The following is a 20,202-nucleotide window of genomic DNA, read 5'->3' as shown; positions in this document are numbered from 1 at the left end:
GAGTTGGCGTCGATGAGTAAGCGGCGCTTGGACGCATTTCCCCTCCTCACGCGTTCTTGACCCACTCGTCTCAACATCCACGAGACTGTCATTTCATGCAGCCCAATACTCTGAACCATACTTGAGGTCATTGAAATAATTCTTAGCGTTGCATACTGTAGGTGAACGATCATGGCGCGCGACTGTGAAGTAGTTCGTGCAAGGCGCCTGCTTTCTGTTTGCTCCATGGCGGGTGGAGCGTGCCTGCCTTTCTGCGCGTCCTGTTTGCTCCTTGATCTCCCAATACAAACGGAGGACAGGCTCTCTTTTTGGAGCCCTCTGGATCTTTCCTGACTCCACCTCTGCAACCCCACTGTCACCCGCTTACACTTCTTCTAACCTTCTTTTGACTCGAACCACCTGATCCTAGTTGCACTCTTTTGGGAGTTTGCCCAGTCCGTCTTAGGGCAGACAAGCGCAGTCCGCAATGGTTCCACCTTGGGGTCGCTATGATCCAATCCAGGACGAAGAGTACGATTCTCTTGACGATTCCTGGGCCAGCGCTTCTGAGAACATCCATGGGCTGTCTAAAGACCAACTTCCTGAGCAGTCGGCCCTGGACTTGCATCCGGGAGATAATAGCGTGGACGAAAATGATACGACCTTGCAAAACCTAGAAGAGGCTGACCAGGATCCCGACAGCGACATTGACAAAGACGGCGCCCCTTGTCATGGACCTGTGACGTTGAAGGAAAAGCGTGCCGCCCAGAACGCCGTCTTTCGAGCCTTTGCACTCGAAAAGGAAGCTCAGATCACAGAGAAGGAAGTCAAAGAGGCGCTCCATGAGATCGAAGATGACAAACTCTCGATCAAACAGCTGTTAAAGAAACAGGAGACCAGCTCCATAATTGCGAGTCCCCGAGACTACCAGACCGAGCTGTTCCAGCGCGCCAAAGACGACAACATCATCGCGGTCTTAGGTACCGGCTCGGGCAAAACACACATTGCTACCTTGCTTCTTCGCCATATCCTTGATCTTGAACTTGATGCACGCAACAAGGGGCAGCCGCCAAAAATTTCGTTCTTCCTGGTTAACTCGGTCAACCTTGTATTTCAGCAATCAAATGTTTTGGATTGCGGTCTTGGTGGCCATGCGGTCGAAGGTATCAGCGGCTCCATGGGACCTAGTCTTTGGAACAAACACACATGGCAGAAGCATTTTGATAAAAACATGGTGATCGTCTGTACAGCTCAAGTGCTTGTAGACTGCATGATGCATTCCTTCATCAACATGGCTAACATCAACTTGCTCATCTTTGATGAAGCTCATCACGCCAAGAGCGGGCACCCGTACGCCAGGCTGATGAAAGACTACTACTTCACCCTTTCAAATCGCTCGCAGCGACCTCGGGTGTTTGGTATGACTGCTTCCCCTGTAGATGCCAACACAGACATTAAAGATGCAGCCGTCCAGCTTGAGGCCATGCTTGACTGCAAGATTGCGACCACATCCGACATTACCCTGTCTGCGAACGCCATCAATCGACCGGAGGAGGAGATTGCTAGATATTCACGACTCCCAGGTGGTTACGAGACAAAGTTTCATCAGGAATTGAAAGTCCGTTTTGGACACCTGGCCGTCTTCGGGAAGCTCTTCAATCAATCAAAACGCTTTGCATCCGAGCTTGGAAGGTGGGCTTCTGACGAGTACTGGACCTTTGCATTCACCGAAGCTGAGAGTCGTAAGCGCGAGATTCGAGAGGAGTACAAGTTCAACAAAACACTTACCAACGAATCTATTGACAAGCTGAACACACAAATCGCACAACTTCGTGAGGCAGCCGAATACGTGAAGAACTTCGACAACGGTATCCCTACAACCACTCCAGAGGATCTGAGCTCAAAAGTACTTCTGCTTCACTGGTATCTCGACCAGTATTATCATCGCCATGGGAATAATCGATGCATTGTGTTCGTGGAGCAGCGTCAGACTGCTCGACTTCTGCATCGCATCTTCAAGTACATTGGCGGACCCCACCTTCATGGTGATATACTGGTTGGTGTCAGTGGAAGCATTGGAGACTTTCATGTTTCTTTGAGCAAACAAATCAGGACAGTATCTGACTTCAGGAAAGGGGAGCTGAACTGCATATTCTCTACTTCCGTTGCAGAAGAAGGACTCGACATACCTCAGTGCAATCTTGTTGCCCGATTCGACCTTTACAGGACAATGATCGGGTATGTTCAGTCGCGAGGCCGGGCGAGACACCAAAATTCGCGATATCTTCACATGATTGAGAAAGACAACCCCCAGCAAGAATCACTCATTTTTGAAGCCATGGGTGCAGAACAGCGTATGAAATCGTTCTGTCTGGGGTTGAGCGGTGACAAATTGCTTGATGATGCGGATGCTCGCCTTCCCCAGCTTCTTCTGACCGAGAGTAATCTTCCCTCTTATCAAGATCCCACCACTGGAGCGAGACTCACATATAGCTCGAGCTTGTCAATTCTGGGTTACTTCGTGGCATGTCTACCAAAGGGCAATGAGCAAGTTGACCTTCAGCCTACTTACGTAACATCTCGGGCAGTCAACACCGATTCGAACGGTATGCATGAGAGCGGCTGGCAATGTGAAGTCGTTCTCCCGGAGAATTCACCTATCACCTTCAAGACAGGACGAGTCCACCGAAAGAAAGCCCTCGCGAAGTGTTCAGCGGCTTTTGAAATGTGTCTCGAGCTGCGGAAGAGGAAGTACCTTGACGAAAATTTACTCTCCACTATGAAGAAAATGGCACCGGCGGGGGCTAATGCACAACTTGCTGTTAGCGGGAAGAAGAAAAATCTTTACCCAATGCGAGTCAAACCAGATATTTGGCAGACCTGTCTGGGTAACGCGCCTGAGCTCCTCTACTTGACGGTTGTGGATGTGGACGCCGGTCTTGATCGGCCACATCAAGGCCTTGGGCTTCTTACCCGCGTGCCACTTCCCCACTTCCCCTCATTTCCCATTTACTTGCAAGACGACCGGGTATCCAACGTTGTCATAGTTCCTCTCAGCAAGCCTTTGAAGGTCACAGCTGGGGTTCTCAGGCTACTCACGAAGTACTTCCATCAGATTTACGAAGACATCTTCCACAAAGACTTTGAAACGGATCTTGCTAAGATGTATTATTGGCAGGTTCCGCTTCGCCATCCAGAAGCTCCGGTTACGACGTCAACAGATCCAGAAGATGTCATTGACATGGTCCAAGTGTGCTCCGTTTGTGACAAGCCTGAGCACCGATGGACACCAGAAATGCCCCCAGAGGTGCTTCCAGACAAATACATTGTTGATCGTGGTGCGGGTGGTCGCCGCTTCTATTCCATTCGAGTGATGCCAGACATGAAGCCATTAGACCCCGTCCCTGAAAATGTTCCCGCTTGGAAGTGGAATGATAACGTTCTCGATTATTCGGTCAGTTTATGGAAGAGGGATCGCGCGCGCCGAGTTTGGGACGTGAATCAGCCTGTGATGCAAGTGGAGAAAATTGGCCATCGGCGCAATTGGCTGGCTGTGGTGGACACCAAAGACGACGAAGAAGTCAAAGAGATCAAAGGGAACAACATCACCTATCTGTGTCCTGAGCCTCTTCGTATATCGGCCGTAAGTGAGCTTCATGAATATTTCTCGGCAGTAACTTACTCCACCCTAGCTACATGTGCCTTTTGTGGCCATGTGCTACGTGTTTCCAGCAATCATACATCGGGTGGAAGATTACCTGATAGCACTAGAGGCTTGCCAAATGTTCGACCTCAACATCGGACCAGCTCTTGCCCTGGAAGCCACTACGAAAGATTCTGAAAACTCTGATGAGCACGGCCAAGAAAAGATCAACTTCAAGAGCGGGATGGGTCCAAACTATGAAAGACGTAAGCTACAAATCACGTCTGTCTATTTGAGCAATTCACTAATACACAACTGAAGTGGAGTTCCTCGGTGATTGTTTCCTGAAGATGGCGACGTCAATCTCTACCTTCGTACAGCAACCCGATGAGAACGAATTTGAGTTTCACGTGCGCCGCATGGAAATGCTTTGCAACAAGAATCTCTTCGAGACGGCGGTTCTCAGGACTAGATTGGTCGAATACATTAGAACAGCAACGTTTTCTCGGTAAGTGATTTCACGTCGCCTCGAAGGAAACAAGCGCGTTAGCTAACATACGCAGACGCACTTGGTACCCAACGCTAAGGTTACTGAAGGGAAAGGGCGCCCAAGCTGGTACGAGAGCTGACCACCACAATCAAGTCATCCAGCATGGGTTGGCTGATAAGTCCGTTGCCGACGTCTGCGAAGCGCTGATCGGTGCTGCTTTCATGCAGCATAACCAACGGGGTAATTGGAAACCTGGAATGTGGGATGAAGCTGTTAAAGCCGTCACCAAGATGGTCATGAGTGAGGATCATGTCATGGAGACGTGGTCGGACTATTACAAGGCCTATCAGCTGCCAAAGTATCAGTTGGCGGAAGCGACTGCCGCGCAACTTGACCTCGCCGCCAAAGTCGAGGAACAGTGAGTACTGGGTCAACCCACCAGAGCAGAAAATTGACGAGACATAGGCATCCCTATCACTTCAAGTACCCTCGCCTGCTCCGATCTGCATTCATGCATCCATCGCAAGCATTCATGTGGGAGCACATTCCCAATTATCAGCGCCTGGAGTTTCTTGGTGACTCCTTGCTTGATCAAGCTTTCGTCATGCATCTGGTAGGGCACCGAATATGAATTCTAGCACATGCGGAACATGCTGATTTGCTGATTCCATGATAGTTCTTTAATTATCCTGAAAAAGATCCCCAGTGGATGACGGAGCACAAGACGCCTATGGTTTCGAATCAATTCTTAGGAGCGGTATGTGTGAAGCTTGGCTTTCACCAGCACCTTCGGCAGAACAATGCGGTAAGCACATGACTGATGTCTATTTAATCGAAGCAACCGCTAACGACTCTTTAGAAACTCAGTAGCGAGATTTGCGAGTATGTCACTCAGATACAAGAAGCCGAGAGCGAGTCGGGCGGCGCTGTCGACTATTGGACCGTTGTGGACAGAGTCCCCAAGTGCCTGGCAGATATGGTTGAAGCCTACGTTGGCGCCATTTTCGTCGATTCGGAGTTCAACTACAGTGTCGTTCAGGACTTTTTCGACATACATCTCAAGCCTTTCTTCCCAGACATGACTATCTATGACTCATTCGCGAACAAGCATCCACTTACTCGCCTCAAGAAGCGACTTGAGGACGAGGTAGGATGCAGGGACCATCGGATCGCTACGCATACAACGGAGAAGATGCTTCCGAACGAGAAAGACAGGGTCGTCGCTATGGTCATGATCCACGACAAAGTTCATTTCCACGGCGTCGCGGTCAGTAGCCGGTACGCGAAGGTGAAGGTGGCCAACATTGCGCTCGACGGTCTGGATGGCCTCCCGGAGTATGAGTTCAAGAGACGGTATGGGTGCGATTGCAGAGAGCTGGTTCCCACTGATGCAGAGCAAGACGTGGTGTAAGTGTGCGGCCTCACCTCAGTCCATCTCTGGAGAGCATTTGTGGTAGTGCGGTGGTTCGGGTATCTACAAATCCCGTCTTTGGATTCACCAGTCGCGAATCACCGGTTTACCTTCGACTAGATTGCGTACAAAGCAATGCACTCATGGACGGCTCAGGCTGGTCGCGTTTGGTCGCTCCCATTAACATGTTCCGGCTTCCTGCCTATAGCTTAAGGACTCCTTTTAATATGTCAAGATCCGGTAAAATCACAGTGTTTCTTTCAGCCTGCCACGTGCAGAAAGTATGACAGGTACTGATGCTCAGACCAGTCCTTCTTGGAACGCTGCGAGTCATTGCCGCTCATCTCAACAAGTCAGTCAGTTGGAGCCACGTCAGCATGCAGCAGCGCTGATCTTTCGGGCTGAGCAGCACTCGCTAGGCTAATTTAATAGCACAAAAACTGATCTCTACATAGCTCAACGTAGCATTCGAACGTACGATACTTATGAAAACGATGCAGTGTTGAAAGGAGGGTGCAACTTTCACAGCAAAAAGGAAAGAAACAACAGCAGAAGCCATTGCCAAAGGTAATCGAAACCTTACATTCGAAGATGTACCATTTTGTAGCTACTTTCCTATCAGAACATAGCCAACAAATAATTTATATACATTACAAAAAGAAGGCCTGCGGGCTGGAAGACATGTTGGAAAGCTCTGCACGCAGCTTCTGTATGTCAAGCCAGCCGTGTCGTACTTCCTGGAAGGCTTCGCGGGCTGACTGGCAGACCCCATTGTGCTAGGCAACAGTCTCACGTCATGTGACCATCGCCAAACCCTACAGCCCCTGGCCTTGACCCTGTTACCTGGATGAGGGTTGGCGAGAAGAGTAATGCGAGTAATTGAAAACGTGGGTTTTGCTACATCCGCAAGAATGAATTTCGTTGTCACGCAGCAAAAGGAGTATTACCCCGACCCACAAGCTGGGATGGAACTGATACGAGGCTTTGGGGCGGGCAATCATGTTTTTACTCCTTTTTCATTGGTTTCTGTGACCATGATCTAGCATAGATATATCCACTATGCACATGAGCCTCGGCTCAAGGCACAATAACATTTCCTAAGTGGATGCAGTGCTCAACACTGGTAGAGAAATGCTGCAACCTGGAATAAAGGAAGATGTGGAGGCAGGACCTCGCTCCCGACAAGTCCGTCTCTGAACATACGACGAACTTCAAACACCACAACTGGATGCAGATTGCAGAATAATGACAGTAGAGGTTGCTATCGACCCCTGCGAGTTAGTGAAGTTCATGAATGTTAGTCGCTGCGCTAACCCCAATGAGGTAGGTGCATGCGGTATCTTGCCCCGCAGCGTGTGACTACAACACGTCTTCGAAGTGCTTACCTACTTCGGAAGTCGTCAAGGGATGACTTCAAGTATCAATAAAACTCCGTGTGTGGTACTCTCGTCAATTACAAGCCCTGAACGACCGTACTTGCTAACTTTAGTGCAACGTAGTTAGTAGTCACTACTTTGCCTTTCTCGAGGTTTCTTCCTACTGAACTCATCCATTAAGCCTCGTTCATATGAGATGAAAATCGAAGATTCCCATCACCAACACTCGGGAGCGCAACAACAGTACATTTCGTCGAGATCACAGCACAGCAAGGTGACGATGGAAGACCGAGCAAGAATCCCCGTGGGCCCACCTATCGCCAACCCTCTCCATTCGTACTGGCAGCATCCAAAGTCACCACTCGCGGCAACAATCGAACCTGAATGCTCTAATCCTACCAAACCCTATGACTACGCCATCATCGGCTCTGGAATATCTGGGACGATGGTTGCATACAACATCTTCAAGACCTTTCCATCAGCGCGTGTCGTCATGATCGATGCGCGAGAAATTTGTTCTGGTGCAACTGGACGCAACGGTGGACATACAAAATCTGCTTCATATCGCACGTACTTGCAGCATAAAGTAGAGCTGGGGCGGGAGGAGGCTTTGAAGATAGCGAGGCTGGAGTACGCAAACATCATCGAGACACATACGCTCGCGAAAGAGCTTGAGATCGACTGTGAGAATCAAATTTGCAACACCGTGGACATCATCTACGACCCTGAAACCTTTGAGCAAGGAAAGCACGCCATAGAAGAGCTGGAAGCGGATGCGACCGAAGAAGAGCGTCAACCCGGGAAGATGGCGTCTTACAGAATTTACCACGCCTCAGACGGCATCCAGCAGAAATTCTGGGTTGACGACTCCAATACGAACCCCGCCGTCAAGCAAGAAAAGGTCGCCGGCGCATTCGAGTATCTCGCCGGCAAGATCCACGCCTATCGCTTCACAACCGGCGTCCTAAAAATCCTCGTGCAAGAACACGGCTTGCAACTCTGTGCCAACACGCCCGTACACGCGTTTCTCCCTGCACACTCCTCAACCCCAGATAGTCCGCTATGGGACATCTTCACACAGCGCGGCACCCTCCCCGCCCGCAACGTCGTCCTCGCAACGAACGGCTATACGCCGTACCTCCTCGCCACCCTCCAAGGCGCCATCGTACCCCTCCGCGGCCAAATCGTCGCCAAGAAATCCCCGCCCACTGCACGCCATCCTAGCGTCCTCCCAAGAACATATTCCTTCATCTACGCCTCGGGCTACGAATACATGATCCCACGACAACTCCCCGACGGCGGGCAGCACATTGTCATCGGCGGCGGGCTGGGGCGTCTGCCCAACGCAGGGGCCGGGGAGTACGGCACCGTGGACGACAGCGCGCTGAGCCCGGATGTATCGGCGTATCTCCACGGCACGGTCACGGGGTACTTTGGGCAGCCTACGTCGTCCTCGCCGGCCGCGCAGGACGTGCCTGAGTACGAGCTTGTGCACGAGTGGACAGGCATCATGGGCGCGACGGCGGATGGGAGGCCGTTTGTAGGGGGGGTGCCGGGGATGGAGGGGGTGTGGGTGAGCGCGGGATTTAATGGGCACGGGATGGTGCTGTGTGTGAAGGCTGCGGAAGCTTTGGTGGGGATGATAAAAAATGATGGAGCAGTGGAGGATTTGGAGTGGTTCCCCAAGAGCTTTTTGATCAATGAAGAGAGGATGAAAGCCAAGTTTGGAGGAAGGACAGATATGAAGGTGCCGGAAACGGGGGAGGGACCTGTTGGGGGTGGGAAGAGCTGGGAAGTAGAGAGTTGATTGTCTTATACTTCCAGCACTTGGACTGGAAAGTGCGATCACAGGGTCATGGTTACAGTCGATTTCGATGATCACTAGCAGAAAATTGGCAAGATAGTCATTCTTGGGGTCGTTAAGATCTATGGATATACATTGAACGTGTATTGGTGTTGTACATGGTATGCTCGCGTCGCATGCTTTCAGTGGCTGCTACGATGACTGGACTTGGGTAGCCGTAAAGTACAGCCAGGAACGCGCCTCGTTATTTATGCTGTCATGACGAAGTCAACGCAGTCCTCGTAGGTCTGCTGCGCGTTCGTGCCGAACCAGAACCATTGCAAAGCGCACTCTCCAGGCTGCTGGCACTGGGTTCCGAGGTCGGTGGGCATGGTGACGCTGAACTGGGTGTTGTTCAAGGGCAGCTGAGCAAGGGCCTCATCGGCATATGAGGCGAACGAGATCAGCGGCTGCCCGACCAGTGTGTTGGTTGCAAGGTCGACGACAGAGACATTGCACGGCCCTTCGTGAGGAATAGGTATCTCGGCAGCGAAGTCGACTTGCTCTCCGGCAGCGAACTCTTGAACATTGTTCTGGTTGTCTTCGAACTGAATGCCTTTGCAGAGGAAGATGTTGCAGTCGGGTGAGCCGTTGCTGGCGACGTTCTCAAGAGGGCCAGTGATGTCCGTGGTGAGCGCAGAGACAGCTTGTGCTCCACAAACTTGCTGCGTGACCGCACCTGCTTGACGAACAGGGGGAGAGACGATGTTGCCGTGGGCGAGCGCGGTTGCCGCGAAAAAGGTAGATGTGAGGAATGTTGAGGCACGCATCTTGAATTTTGTATTAAAAGTCGTAAGTTTGGGGTATCTGGTACAAGCTCAAAGCGGAATAAGTGCGAAGTGAAAAAAGAACGAGTGACCAGCACAAGGAAGGCTAAAGGATTGACTTGAGGGACTGAATGGGGAGGTTGAGAATGTGCGACGAGATGCTGTTATATCATACTGCCGGGAAGGTGATCTTCCGTTCAGCCTACAGAAGGCGTTCAGATGCAGGTTGCGCGGCTGTACAAAGTTGCGGAATGCTGATGAAACGTGGAAAGCTCAAGCTTTCCTGTTTGATCTTCAATGCAAGGGCGGTGATTGGATTTTCATGCCATGAAGAGATCTGTCAGTGACGATAGTGGCTGGGCTGGTCTTGCATGCATACCCATTAGCAGCCTTATCCGTCTGGCGTGGTAGACGGAATTGAGCGCTCTCAATGGCGACAGCCTCCATGGTAGTGCTGGAAGCTGCAGTACCGTTAGCTGAGATAGCACATGTTTGGGCTTGGGCTCTTCATTCGTGTTTGCTTGCTTGGCGTTTGACTTGGGTGTTGTGGAGCTTGCGCTGTCACGGCTACGTTTGAGGATGTTGAGGCCTCCGTCTTGGCAGAGCACTGTACCTGAGGCCCACACGCATCCGAGAATTGGGCCTCCACAGACAGCTATCCTTTGTCAGGAACGGAGGGCCGGGCGCGAAATTGGAGCCTGGTCAAAGTGGCAGACGACATGACATGCGCCACGGCCTAAAGGGTGACACGGGCTGCAGAGGATTGCTGTGCTGGCGAGTAACGCCGCAACACCCACGCTAGCGCGCACTTTCAACAGCCCCAGATCCACTTGCGGGTGACTACTGGTAGGCTCGCGGGGAAGGGCATCCGCGAACAGCTGGGGACAACAGGTGAAGGCGCCGGGCTGCGGTGGGTGCCGACTTTGCGCCCTCGCAACGGGCGAGCGTGAGAGGAACGGGGCTGGGGCGTGTCGGTGAGCGGCGCGCCACGAATCACAAAAGCAAGCATGTCGCGGCAGGATCGTGGGATGCTGGTGCGGGGGAAAGACGGTGAGAAGGCGATGAACTGATCATGTTGGGTTCAAACGGGTGTTGTAGACTACGGGTGCATGAAAAGTGGGCTGCCCGCGCCCACTCGCCAGCCCACGCTATTAGGTGACGTAGTGCTGGTTCGTTCCTGCCCTTGCAACCCACTGCGCCTTCGGTGCCAACTCACCTGTCCCTGCGCTCTCACCTTTATTTATTTACGTCGGCGGGCCCAACAAATACCCCTCCTTCCCACACCTCTCCAACTCCCCAACCTGCCATCGTCGTCCGCCCTCAATTGCACCCTTTGCGACCCGCCCAATCTCGTCCGCCCTGGCACCACCGATCAACACCAGAGATCAACACACCGCAACCATGGGAAAGGTGAGCCACCCGCGCGGGCTGCCCCACCTGCCCCGCGCTAACCGAGACCCAGGCCAAGTACATCCTGCTCGACTGCGACAACACGCTCTGCCAGTCCGAGCACCTGGCCTTTGAGGCCTGCGCCGACCTCACCAACAAGGTGCTTGAGAAGCATGGCATCACCGACAAGCGCTACACGGCCGAGAGCCTCCTCGAGGACTTTGTCGGCTACAACTTCCGCCGCATGCTGCTTGCCCTGCAGCCCAAGCACAACTTCAAGATGTCCGACGAGGAGCTCGAGGAGTTTGTCGAGGCCGAGCTCGGCGCCGTGACCAAGAAGCTCAGCGAGAAGGCTGTCGAGTGCCCTGGCGTGACTGAGCAGCTCGAGTGGCTCAAGAAGGAGGGCTACCCCATGTCCGTCGTCAGCACGTCGGCCAAGAGCCGTGTTGTCGCCTCTCTCAAGAAGACTAACCTGGAGCGCTTCTTCACCGACGAGCACGTCTACTCGGCCGCCACCTCACTCAACCCCCCTAGCTCTAAGCCCGACCCCGCCATCTACCACTACGCCTGCAAGGAGCTCGGCGTCAAGGAGAGCGAGGCCATCACCGTCGAGGACAGCAAGAGCGGTGCCACGGCCGCCATGCGCGCTGGCATCCCTTGCATCGGCTACGTCGGCATCTATGGCATTGAGGAGGGCAAGGAGAAGATGGAGCAGATGGCCAAGCTTCTCACCGAGGAGACCAAGTGCGTGGCCATCATGTACGACTGGAAAGAGTTCCCCGAGGCGCTCAAGAAGGTCGAGGCCAAGTTGTAAGCCTTTGCTTGCACTGCGAGGGGGACTGCGTGGTCGACTGGAAGGTCTTCAAAGGCAGAAACTCATTTGATTACACCTGATAGCGCATCATACATGGATAACGAGAAACACGGCTCACGACTGAAAATACCATAGGTAGACAAAGGATCTGCATTAGATCTGCTCCATAATGTCAGCATTCTGGATCTGTGTCTCTTCTTCTGCCTGTGATGTTGGTTGACTGCTTCTACGAAACCGTACCCTCCAAAGCAGATTGGTGATGATAATGTTGTTGACTCCGTCGAGGCGTCGTGGAGCGGCCAACAGGCTCACCCTTACCTGGCAGTCAGCTGGCTGGCCTCTCACTTTTTACAACCTGACCATAAAATGAAGCCAACATATCTGATGGTGATTTGGCCACACTCTGGTCGGAAAAGCTCGCTTGAGACAATGAAACCATCGCGGTCGTTGCATAGTTCAGTTGAGGGAAGAAGTGACGATGCGCATTAACTCCGGCGTCACGAAGAATCACTAACACCCGACCTTCAGCTCACCATGTCACCTGCCAATACCCTTTGAACGAACAAAGTCTCTCGATGTCGCGAACCTTTGATACACTGTCGGGGAATGTCTCTCCATCAGAACAGGACAGGCATTTTTGTATGTCGATCTCGATACTTCGTCCTTTGCCCATTCGACCTGGCTATTGCGCTACCACACCAATTAATATAACGATGCGTTGTTGCTATGGGCTCCGATAAGACGCAAGCTTCAATACCGATTCACCTTCCGTTCGAGTCGCACTCGGCGAATCGGAGCATTACGACTCTGGTCGTTCATGCGACACATCACTGCGGGTGCAAGCGAAACGGTGCTTGGCTTCACTAACAAGGCCAAACGCGTCGAAAAACTGGCAGAAACGGGGTTGTTCCCGCGTTATATAACATGTGCTATATCTTTATCGTAGTTAAGCCTACGGGATCGGCACTTTGGGCGCACTCGGCATCGCGTGCTCTACTTTTTGAGGATGGGGTATCGCTGTCGCCAAGGCCTGTGTGATTATCCCTCCTTCCAATTACACTTTTAGAAAAGACTCGGCAGGTTCTGGTTAATATATCCAAGCCAATGTGACCCGCCAGTCGCCATTACCACTTAACAGCCTTTTCTTCGCTGGAGACGCGTGCTCGCAAAGACCCAAATGCTTAGGAATGACGGTATCAGCGCGATTAGGAAGGCGCTCTGTCCACCTGCCACCTTGGACGAAACAAATGGTTGTCTATCAGATGTGGGACCGTCACTCTCGCGGTTATGGGGCGGCATATAAGGGTGGTGGTGAGCTGTTGTGGAAGTCTGTTTAGGACAAGGTCTTCCTGTTCAAACGTCACGAGACTTTGCTGCCACCATGTTTGTGCGAACCGTCCTCCTCTCATTGTCGGCTCTCGCGGCTGCCAAAGAGCTTCCCAAGGATGAGGTGAAAGCTGCTCAGCTTTACGACTCCGGGATCAAGCATGCGAACAATGTAGCGCTCAAGAGGGTACTGTCGAACAAGTGTATCTCAGAGATCTCGACTGACACACGTAGGAATCTTGGGCGAAGCATGAGGCAGCCGGTGTCTACGCATCAGAGCAGTACGCTGAGGTCGCAGACTTCGTGGCATGCTCCAACGGTACCGCCAAAACAAGCACCGACACCTTCAGGTGCAAGAACGTCAGTCCCTGTTTGTTCCTGTCAGTCACATACTGTACACTAACACAAGACTAGATTGACTTATACCACTTCCTTTCCCACTCGGCGCTCGGTAGCACCAGGGGCTTTGGCTCTTCGTCTTGGGGTTGGACCAGCTCAGATGGACGTGAGTTTGTTGCTATCGGCCAGTCTGACGGTACTGCCTTTGCGGAGATTACCAACGCTGGCAAGCTTTCCTACTTGGGACGCCTTCCTCAATTCTCGACTCCTAGCGAGTGGCGCGAGATCCGAGGACACAACGACTTCGTCATCATCGGCAGTGAAGCATCCGGCCACGGCATCCAGATCTTCGACTGGAAGAAACTCTTGACCATTGATCCTGCCAAACCTGTCACCTTCACTAACACTGTCGGTGGTGGTTTGGTCGGTCACTACGACAAGCTGCCATCGGGCCGTACCCACAATGTTGTCACCAACCCCAAGGGCAACTACATCTACTCCGTAGGAGCTCAGCCTAGAACTGATGCCTGCAAGTCTGGCATCATCTTTATTGACATTTCCACTCCGTCGAAGCCTGTCAATGCTGGATGTGCCTCTGCAGACGGGTATGTCCACGATGCGCAATGCGTCTTCTACAAGGGCCCCGATACGCAGTACAACGGACGTGAGATCTGCTACGGCTACAATGAGGACACTCTCACGATTTACGACATAACTGATAAGAAGAGTCCTGTAGTTCTTTCCAGGACTTCTTACACTGGAGCCTCATACACTCACCAAGGCGCTCTTCTTGACGTGGAGAACCAAAAGTACCTGCTCCTCGATGACGAATATGACGAGTACGATAAGACTGGTCCTGGCGCTGCTGGAAATCCAATTACCTACATCTGGGATATTTCTTCCCTAAAAAAGCCAAAGCAGGTAGGCCTGTATAAGTCGGGTGCCAAGGGCATTGACCATAACCAATACGTGTCGGGTGGATTCGCCTACCAGTCTAACTACGGCACTGGCTTCCGTGTTCTTGACGTCTCTTCGATCCCGAGCGACCCTTCTGGTGCTGGTGTAAAAGAAGTCGGATTCTTCGACATCTATCCTGAAGACGATAACCAGGCTGGCGGTGGTGTCATCGATTTTGTTGGTACCTGGAGCAGCTACGCCCTTTTCAAGTCCGGCTATATCCTCGTTAACACAATGGTGAGTTCTCTGACACGAGCAAATATTAAACTTGTTAACTTTTGGCAGGAGCGAGGCGCCTTCGTCTTGAAGAAGCAGGCAGGTGCATTTTAGAAGGCAAATACGATCGGACCCACCGCCAGAGTTCTGTGATGCGCTGACGGATTGGTGGAGGGACGGAACATCTAGAATCATGCCAATGTCAATGCCTTCGTATTCAGTCATGCCCCACCAAATGTCGCTCCGTATTTCCTCAATGGCTTTACTCCGCCGTTCTGTGCCCAACACAATGTCGCGATAGCACATGCCTTAAGCAGTTAGACCAGGAACGCCTGTGCCGATCAACGGTTGTGGAGCCGCCGTCGTTTCCTCCATCCTTCGGCCAGCAACCATTCAGTACTCAATCATGGCTCATACATATGTAGCCTCATCTCATCCATCTCTCCGTCACTGTAGACTACATCACACATCAACGGCGTCGACGCGCAAAATGGCCACCGCAATATCCGATCGCGTTATCGACCTCACAGATTGTGGCGCCTTTGCCTCCCCCGCCCACAGCTTGGCAGCTGGGCATTCTTGATTTCCTTCCCAATCAGCATGCGCTTGCGAGCGTGCCCATGGGGCGCCCAGAACAACCCGTCATGATTCTATTCGACGCTCCTTCCCGAATTATACCATATCAAGGCCTTGCAGATTGTCCATCGTAATGATGCCCGGATCCATGGCAAGTTGCCATACCGCCAAGAAGAGCGAAGATGTTGTGCACCCTGTCGCCAGGTTACTGGTGCTGTCCATGGCGCGGAATATCACCTCGGCTGACGGTACCTGGGCGATGCTCGACTGCGAGCTGCCTCATTTGGAAATGAGCTGCCGTAGAGGCGATGTTGTGCGCAGGATATTTGGATGACTATATAGAGCGGCGTGTGTATCGTCCTCCATCGCACCACGGCTTTCATCCGCTTTGTCCTTCCCGACTCCCGCTAGGATCTCAATTTGGTCAACATGAAGATTTCAGCAATCATCGCTGCGGCGGGCCTAATTGCTCCTGCTTTTGCCGGAGGAGATAAGGGAAACAAGAACAAGAAGCTTGTCACACCAAGGGAGCTCATCAAGGACGTCAAGCTCAAGAATCTGCTTGCTGGATCCCAGAAGCTGCAGGACTTTGCGGACGCAAACGGTGGAAACCGAGCCTTTGGAGGCGGGGGGCACAATGCCACGGTCAACTGGCTATACACGGAGCTCAAGAAGACTGGCTACTACAACGTCCAAAAGCAGCCTTTCGTTGAGCTCTTCACTGCTGCGACAATCGACTTTTCTGCGGGCGGTACCGAGTATGATGCGTTCTACATGGTATGTGAAGTACTCTCGGGTCCACTCGCGCTACTCTAACGGCTAAATACCAGACGTACGGGCCTTCTGGCAACGTGACTGCACCCCTGGTCGCAGTGGCGAACATTGGTTGCGATGCCGCAGACTACCCTGCAGAGGTCTCTGGGAACATTGCTTTGGTCTCACGTGGAACCTGCACATTCTCTCAGAAAGCCACACTGGCAGCAGCAGCTGGTGCTGTCGGAACCGTTATCTACAACAACGTCCCCGGTGCGCTCGCCGGCACTCTCGGTGGTGTCGGCGACTATGTCGCAACAGTTGGAGTCACTCAGGAAACTGGCGCAACTCTGCTGAGCGCCATTCAGGCTGGTGAGGTCTCGGCCACCTTGCTTGTAGACGCCATTGCGGAAAACCGCACCACCTACAACGTTATCGCTGAGACCAAGACTGGCGACAAGAACAACGTGCTCGTTCTTGGAGGCCACACGGACTCCGTCTTCGCTGGTCCCGGTATCAATGACGATGGCTCAGGCACAGTGGGTGTACTCGAGGTCGCCAAAGCCCTCACCAAGTACAAGATCAAGAACGCTGTCCGCTTCGGTTTCTGGGCCGCTGAAGAGTTCGGCCTGCTGGGCTCCTACCACTACATGAAGACCCTCAACGGCACCATTAGCGGTTCTCCTGCTGAAGTCGCCAAGGTTCGAGCCTACCTCAACTTTGATATGATCGCATCGCCCAACTATGTCCTTGGTATCTACGACGGAGACGGCAGCGCCTTCAACCTCACCGGCCCTACCGGATCCGACACCATTGAGAGGGACTTCGAGGACTTCTTCAAGAATCGCGGTGTTCCATCTGTCCCATCCATCTTCAGCGGTCGCTCAGACTATGCCGCATTCCTGCAGAATGGTGTCCCTTCAGGGGGCCTGTTTACCGGAGCAGAGGAGCTCAAGACTGAAGACGAAGCTGCTCTCTTCGGTGGCGAGGCCGGTGTCGCGCTCGACGTCAACTACCACCAGCCCGGTGATGACATCAACAACCTCTCCACTGAGGCGTACCTCATCAACGCGCAAGCCATTGCGAACTCAGTAGCCAAGTACGCTGTGAGCTTCGAGGGCATCCCCAAGGCGAACGTCACACACAGGAAGAGAGATGCGGAGATCTCGCGTTACATGGCTAGATTCGCAGATACCATTGCGGAGTCTCACAAGGGCCACGTGCACGCCGCGCCATGCGGTCAGGGTGCGCTGCTCGAGTAGAGGAGGAAGTGGATTATGAGTGATGCATGACGACTACTGCACGTTGTATAGTAGAAGTAATGAGTAATGTCAAAATGTAGATTGCCTCGCTGAAGGGTCAATGTCAAGTGTGTTCTCGCTCCCCGGTGATCTACGTAATCGGGTCTTCTCGCCTATCCAAGTTAACGAATGTGAAGTCCTGGGACCGACTCTAGGTGGTGAGAAACACGCGCCCGCCAAACCTATAAGTATACCACCATGTGCTGGCCACACCGTCACACGGTGCGATGGTTTACCCGGCGGTGGCCTCACATCGCATGAAGAGTGATCAATTTTTCCGCATTTCAGTGCCCATAACAGGCCGGAATGCTGTGGTTACAAGCAGAATCCTAACACAGGTCTGCTAAGTACCGATTGGGTTTAGACTCCACAGGTCCCATGAGGCGTAGTGCCCAAGTAAGCAGAGATATTTGAGCATACACAATACGACACAGCTAGTTCGGCAGAATCTCTGACTTTTGAATAAGCAGCGTTTGCGAAGTTCACTCAGACTGGTTAGCTGTACTTGGCCAGTGTCATCAGCCTTTAATTCACACGTACCTCGGGCGAAAGACGAGATGGCGGCGGGCGAGACTCGGGGGAGAAGCTGATATGACATGTATATAAGAAAGATCATTCACCCTCATGTCTTCCACTCGCAAACACTCATCGCCCACCTGGTCAGAACTTTGTCCACGTAATTCAACGACCAGAGATTCACCACCCCTCCATAGTTTCCTATCCTCGCCAAACCACACAACAACAACCATGGCATCCTCCACCTCTCCCTCAACATCCACCCCCGCCACCTTAAGCGTCTCCTTCCCCTCCCTACACCCTACAACCGGCCTCCCCATAACCTTCAACAAAGACTACTACTTCAACGTGCATATCGCCAAGTTCGCGCAAACCTGCATCCCCTTCGGCTACCTCGGTTACCAATTCTTCGAATTTCCGAACCCCAGCCCGTTCACAGGAGAGCCGCCCGAGTATGCGTTTCAGACGGTCGGGTACTTTGAGACAATGGAGGGGCTGCAAAAGGCGGTAGAGGCAACCAAGGAGGAGGCTATGAGGGATCTTAAGGAGTTTGTGGACTTGGGGGAGGGGGTGGGGCCGGCTGTGGTGGTGGGGATCAAGAGTGAGGAGAAGTGGTTCGGGAAGGGGGGTTCTTAAGACAAAGGGGATCTTGGGGGTAATCGTGGGGTATGTTCGTCCAGGATGATACTCAGAGGGCTGTTTGCGTTGACGGTCGGCCATGCGACTCGAAGTGTCTCTGCATATTGACGCTGGTTATTTATCCGGCCTTTTTGTTTCGTGCTTGGAGAACATATACACAGCTTGCCCCTCTATGGAACGTTTCTCCGTGTTAGTTGCATCTCTACACCGCGTCAAATCAGGTATTTGTTTCTACCACTTGCTCGCACGAGCCCTAGATTTTTACAGGAAAGCTCAAGATTCAGGAGCCTGTTCGAGGTTCTGGAATGCAAGTACTTATGGTATGGTTGGTGTGCGCTTAGCGACGGCTAGATTATCGATAGCGGCCGATGACGTGAGTACCACAGGTGTGCTATTGGCTAGCTCGTGGTACTTCTCAATGGTGGAGGCCAAGCTGAATTGAGGCCATCGACGCCCCTCAACACATAGCTAACCAATTCGTTTGTACACCATCCCTCTTTGTCCAGCGCAAGGTTCTCATCCGCGAACCCTTCGCAGTCTCGCTCGCTGCGGTCTTCGAGATGCCCCCAAAGAACAAAGTCGTGGTGACGATGCGTCTTCCTGAAAGTGCTCAGAGGCTTTTGGAAGCAGATAAAAGCCCAACGGAATATTCACAGCACAATGCGGAGCAGGTATAGTGCGCTTGAACTTACATCATCTTGCAACATGCTAACGGAGCATTTACGACAGCCTTGTAGCAGATTATGGCTCCTAAATGAAATCAAAGGCGCACACGGCGTCTTGCTTGGGGTCTACGATAAAGTTGATGAAGAGCTACTCGACGCTGCAGGCGATCAACTCAAGGTCATCTCAACATTTTCGGTTGGGACAGACCACGTTGATCGAGAATTACTCAAGCAACGCAACATCCGACTCGGATATACGCCAACCTGCTTGACGGATTCTGTCGCCGATATCAGCGTCATGCTGGTTCTGATGGCCCAGAGAAGGGCCAGGGAAAGCATAGCAAGAGTGACTGCTGGACAGTGGCCCCAAATGCCCTGGCATCCGTCACTCATGATCGGACCTGACATTCGCGGTTCCACGGTGGCGTTTCTCGGTTTTGGTCGCATTGCACAGGCCACTTTGAAGCGACTCATCGGTTTCGGGATCAAGGACGCGCGGTATCTGACGTCCAAACCGGGACAGCCCGTCCAAGAAGATCATTTCGGTCTGATCCGTGACGCGGCTGTCCCAGTTCAACCTGTCAAAGACTTGAAGGAGCTTGCCAGTTGCGGCGATGTTGTTATTGTCAGCTGCGCCCTTACCCCGTCTACTTTCCATATTGTCAACGCTTCGTTCTTCGCTGAGATGAAGAAAACAGCCGTTCTCGTGAACATTGCCCGCGGACCAGTAGTCGACACTGATGCATTGGTCGATGCACTTCAGCAAGAGCAAATCTTTGGCGCAGGGCTAGACGTTATTGAGGGTGAGCCTGAAATAGCCAAAGGTCATCCTATCTTGCGCCAGGAAAGATGCGTCCTTTTGCCCCATATCGGTAGTGCGACTATCAAAACGAGAGAACAAATGGCAGAAGAGTGTGTTAAAAATCTGTGGGCGGGCCTGAACGGAGATGCCATGGTCAACGAGGCATCACTCTGAGGGAGTCTCAGACGTGGTGCCTCAGGTCTGGCAAGCTGTTTCCTTGTAAGATGCACCACCGTGCCGTTCAGTCGCACTGGGAGTTGGACTAGGTCACATATGCGCAACGCCGCTTATTCCGCTGTCACCACTAGTGACGTACACAGTATTCAGAACGTGTGCTTCATGATCGAGACCCACGAGCTTGCGTAGTCGGGCTAGGACATCGAGATTTCAGGCCGTGGTC

The 20,202-nt window shown here is 52.6% G+C and overlaps 8 protein-coding genes across 8 annotated transcripts; 7 read left to right on the top strand and 1 right to left on the bottom strand.

Moving 5' to 3' along the window:
* Positions 1-120: 120 nt before the first annotated feature.
* On the top strand, positions 121-5,523 carry CC84DRAFT_1193730 (uncharacterized protein; the record flags this gene model as incomplete). The annotated part of the gene is made up of 8 exons (XM_018181322.1): positions 121-1,885; positions 1,916-3,622; positions 3,672-3,888; positions 3,944-4,130; positions 4,186-4,530; positions 4,578-4,725; positions 4,789-4,917; positions 4,972-5,523. The coding sequence occupies exons 1-8, from the start codon at positions 467-469 to the stop codon at positions 5,521-5,523; spliced, it is 4,704 nt and encodes a 1,567-aa protein (XP_018040566.1). The 5' UTR covers positions 121-466.
* Positions 5,524-6,907: 1,384 nt separating this feature from the next.
* CC84DRAFT_1161185 (FAD dependent oxidoreductase-like protein) lies at positions 6,908-8,785 on the top strand. Its single transcript, XM_018177671.1, has one exon. The coding sequence runs from the start codon at positions 7,096-7,098 to the stop codon at positions 8,704-8,706; it is 1,611 nt and encodes a 536-aa protein (XP_018040565.1). The 5' UTR covers positions 6,908-7,095; the 3' UTR covers positions 8,707-8,785.
* A 14-nt stretch (positions 8,786-8,799) lies between these two features.
* CC84DRAFT_468667 (uncharacterized protein) lies at positions 8,800-9,843 on the bottom strand. Its single transcript, XM_018186405.1, has one exon. The coding sequence runs from the start codon at positions 9,510-9,512 to the stop codon at positions 8,952-8,954; it is 561 nt and encodes a 186-aa protein (XP_018040564.1). The 5' UTR covers positions 9,513-9,843; the 3' UTR covers positions 8,800-8,951.
* Positions 9,844-10,731: 888 nt separating this feature from the next.
* On the top strand, positions 10,732-11,898 carry CC84DRAFT_1138506 (HAD-like protein). Its single transcript, XM_018176198.1, has 2 exons — positions 10,732-10,919; positions 10,972-11,898. Exons 1-2 carry the CDS (start codon positions 10,911-10,913, stop codon positions 11,710-11,712), a joined length of 750 nt encoding a protein of 249 aa, XP_018040563.1. The 5' UTR covers positions 10,732-10,910; the 3' UTR covers positions 11,713-11,898.
* Positions 11,899-13,093: 1,195 nt separating this feature from the next.
* CC84DRAFT_1236383 (uncharacterized protein) lies at positions 13,094-14,664 on the top strand (the record flags this gene model as incomplete). Its single annotated transcript, XM_018183879.1, has 4 exons — positions 13,094-13,225; positions 13,273-13,398; positions 13,453-14,571; positions 14,620-14,664. The coding sequence occupies 4 exons, from the start codon at positions 13,094-13,096 to the stop codon at positions 14,662-14,664; spliced, it is 1,422 nt and encodes a 473-aa protein (XP_018040562.1).
* An 891-nt stretch (positions 14,665-15,555) lies between these two features.
* Positions 15,556-17,141, top strand: CC84DRAFT_1138505 (aminopeptidase-like protein Y; the record flags this gene model as incomplete). The annotated part of the gene is made up of 2 exons (XM_018176197.1): positions 15,556-15,903; positions 15,957-17,141. The coding sequence occupies 2 exons, from the start codon at positions 15,556-15,558 to the stop codon at positions 17,139-17,141; spliced, it is 1,533 nt and encodes a 510-aa protein (XP_018040561.1).
* Positions 17,142-17,927: 786 nt separating this feature from the next.
* Positions 17,928-18,332, top strand: CC84DRAFT_1213546 (uncharacterized protein; the record flags this gene model as incomplete). Its single annotated transcript, XM_018182546.1, has 1 exon — positions 17,928-18,332. The coding sequence occupies one exon, from the start codon at positions 17,928-17,930 to the stop codon at positions 18,330-18,332; it is 405 nt and encodes a 134-aa protein (XP_018040560.1).
* Positions 18,333-18,811: 479 nt separating this feature from the next.
* On the top strand, positions 18,812-19,976 carry CC84DRAFT_1236371 (uncharacterized protein; the record flags this gene model as incomplete). Its single annotated transcript, XM_018183878.1, has 2 exons — positions 18,812-19,006; positions 19,065-19,976. The coding sequence occupies exons 1-2, from the start codon at positions 18,896-18,898 to the stop codon at positions 19,974-19,976; spliced, it is 1,023 nt and encodes a 340-aa protein (XP_018040559.1). The 5' UTR covers positions 18,812-18,895.
* Between the last annotated feature and the right edge of the window lie 226 nt (positions 19,977-20,202).

Source organism: Paraphaeosphaeria sporulosa (assembly GCF_001642045.1).
Source record: "Paraphaeosphaeria sporulosa strain AP3s5-JAC2a unplaced genomic scaffold CC84scaffold_2, whole genome shotgun sequence".
Classification (NCBI taxonomy): domain Eukaryota; kingdom Fungi; phylum Ascomycota; class Dothideomycetes; order Pleosporales; family Didymosphaeriaceae; genus Paraphaeosphaeria; species Paraphaeosphaeria sporulosa.
Note: the sequence above shows the minus strand (reverse complement) of the source record. Positions and strands in the feature narration are given on the sequence as shown.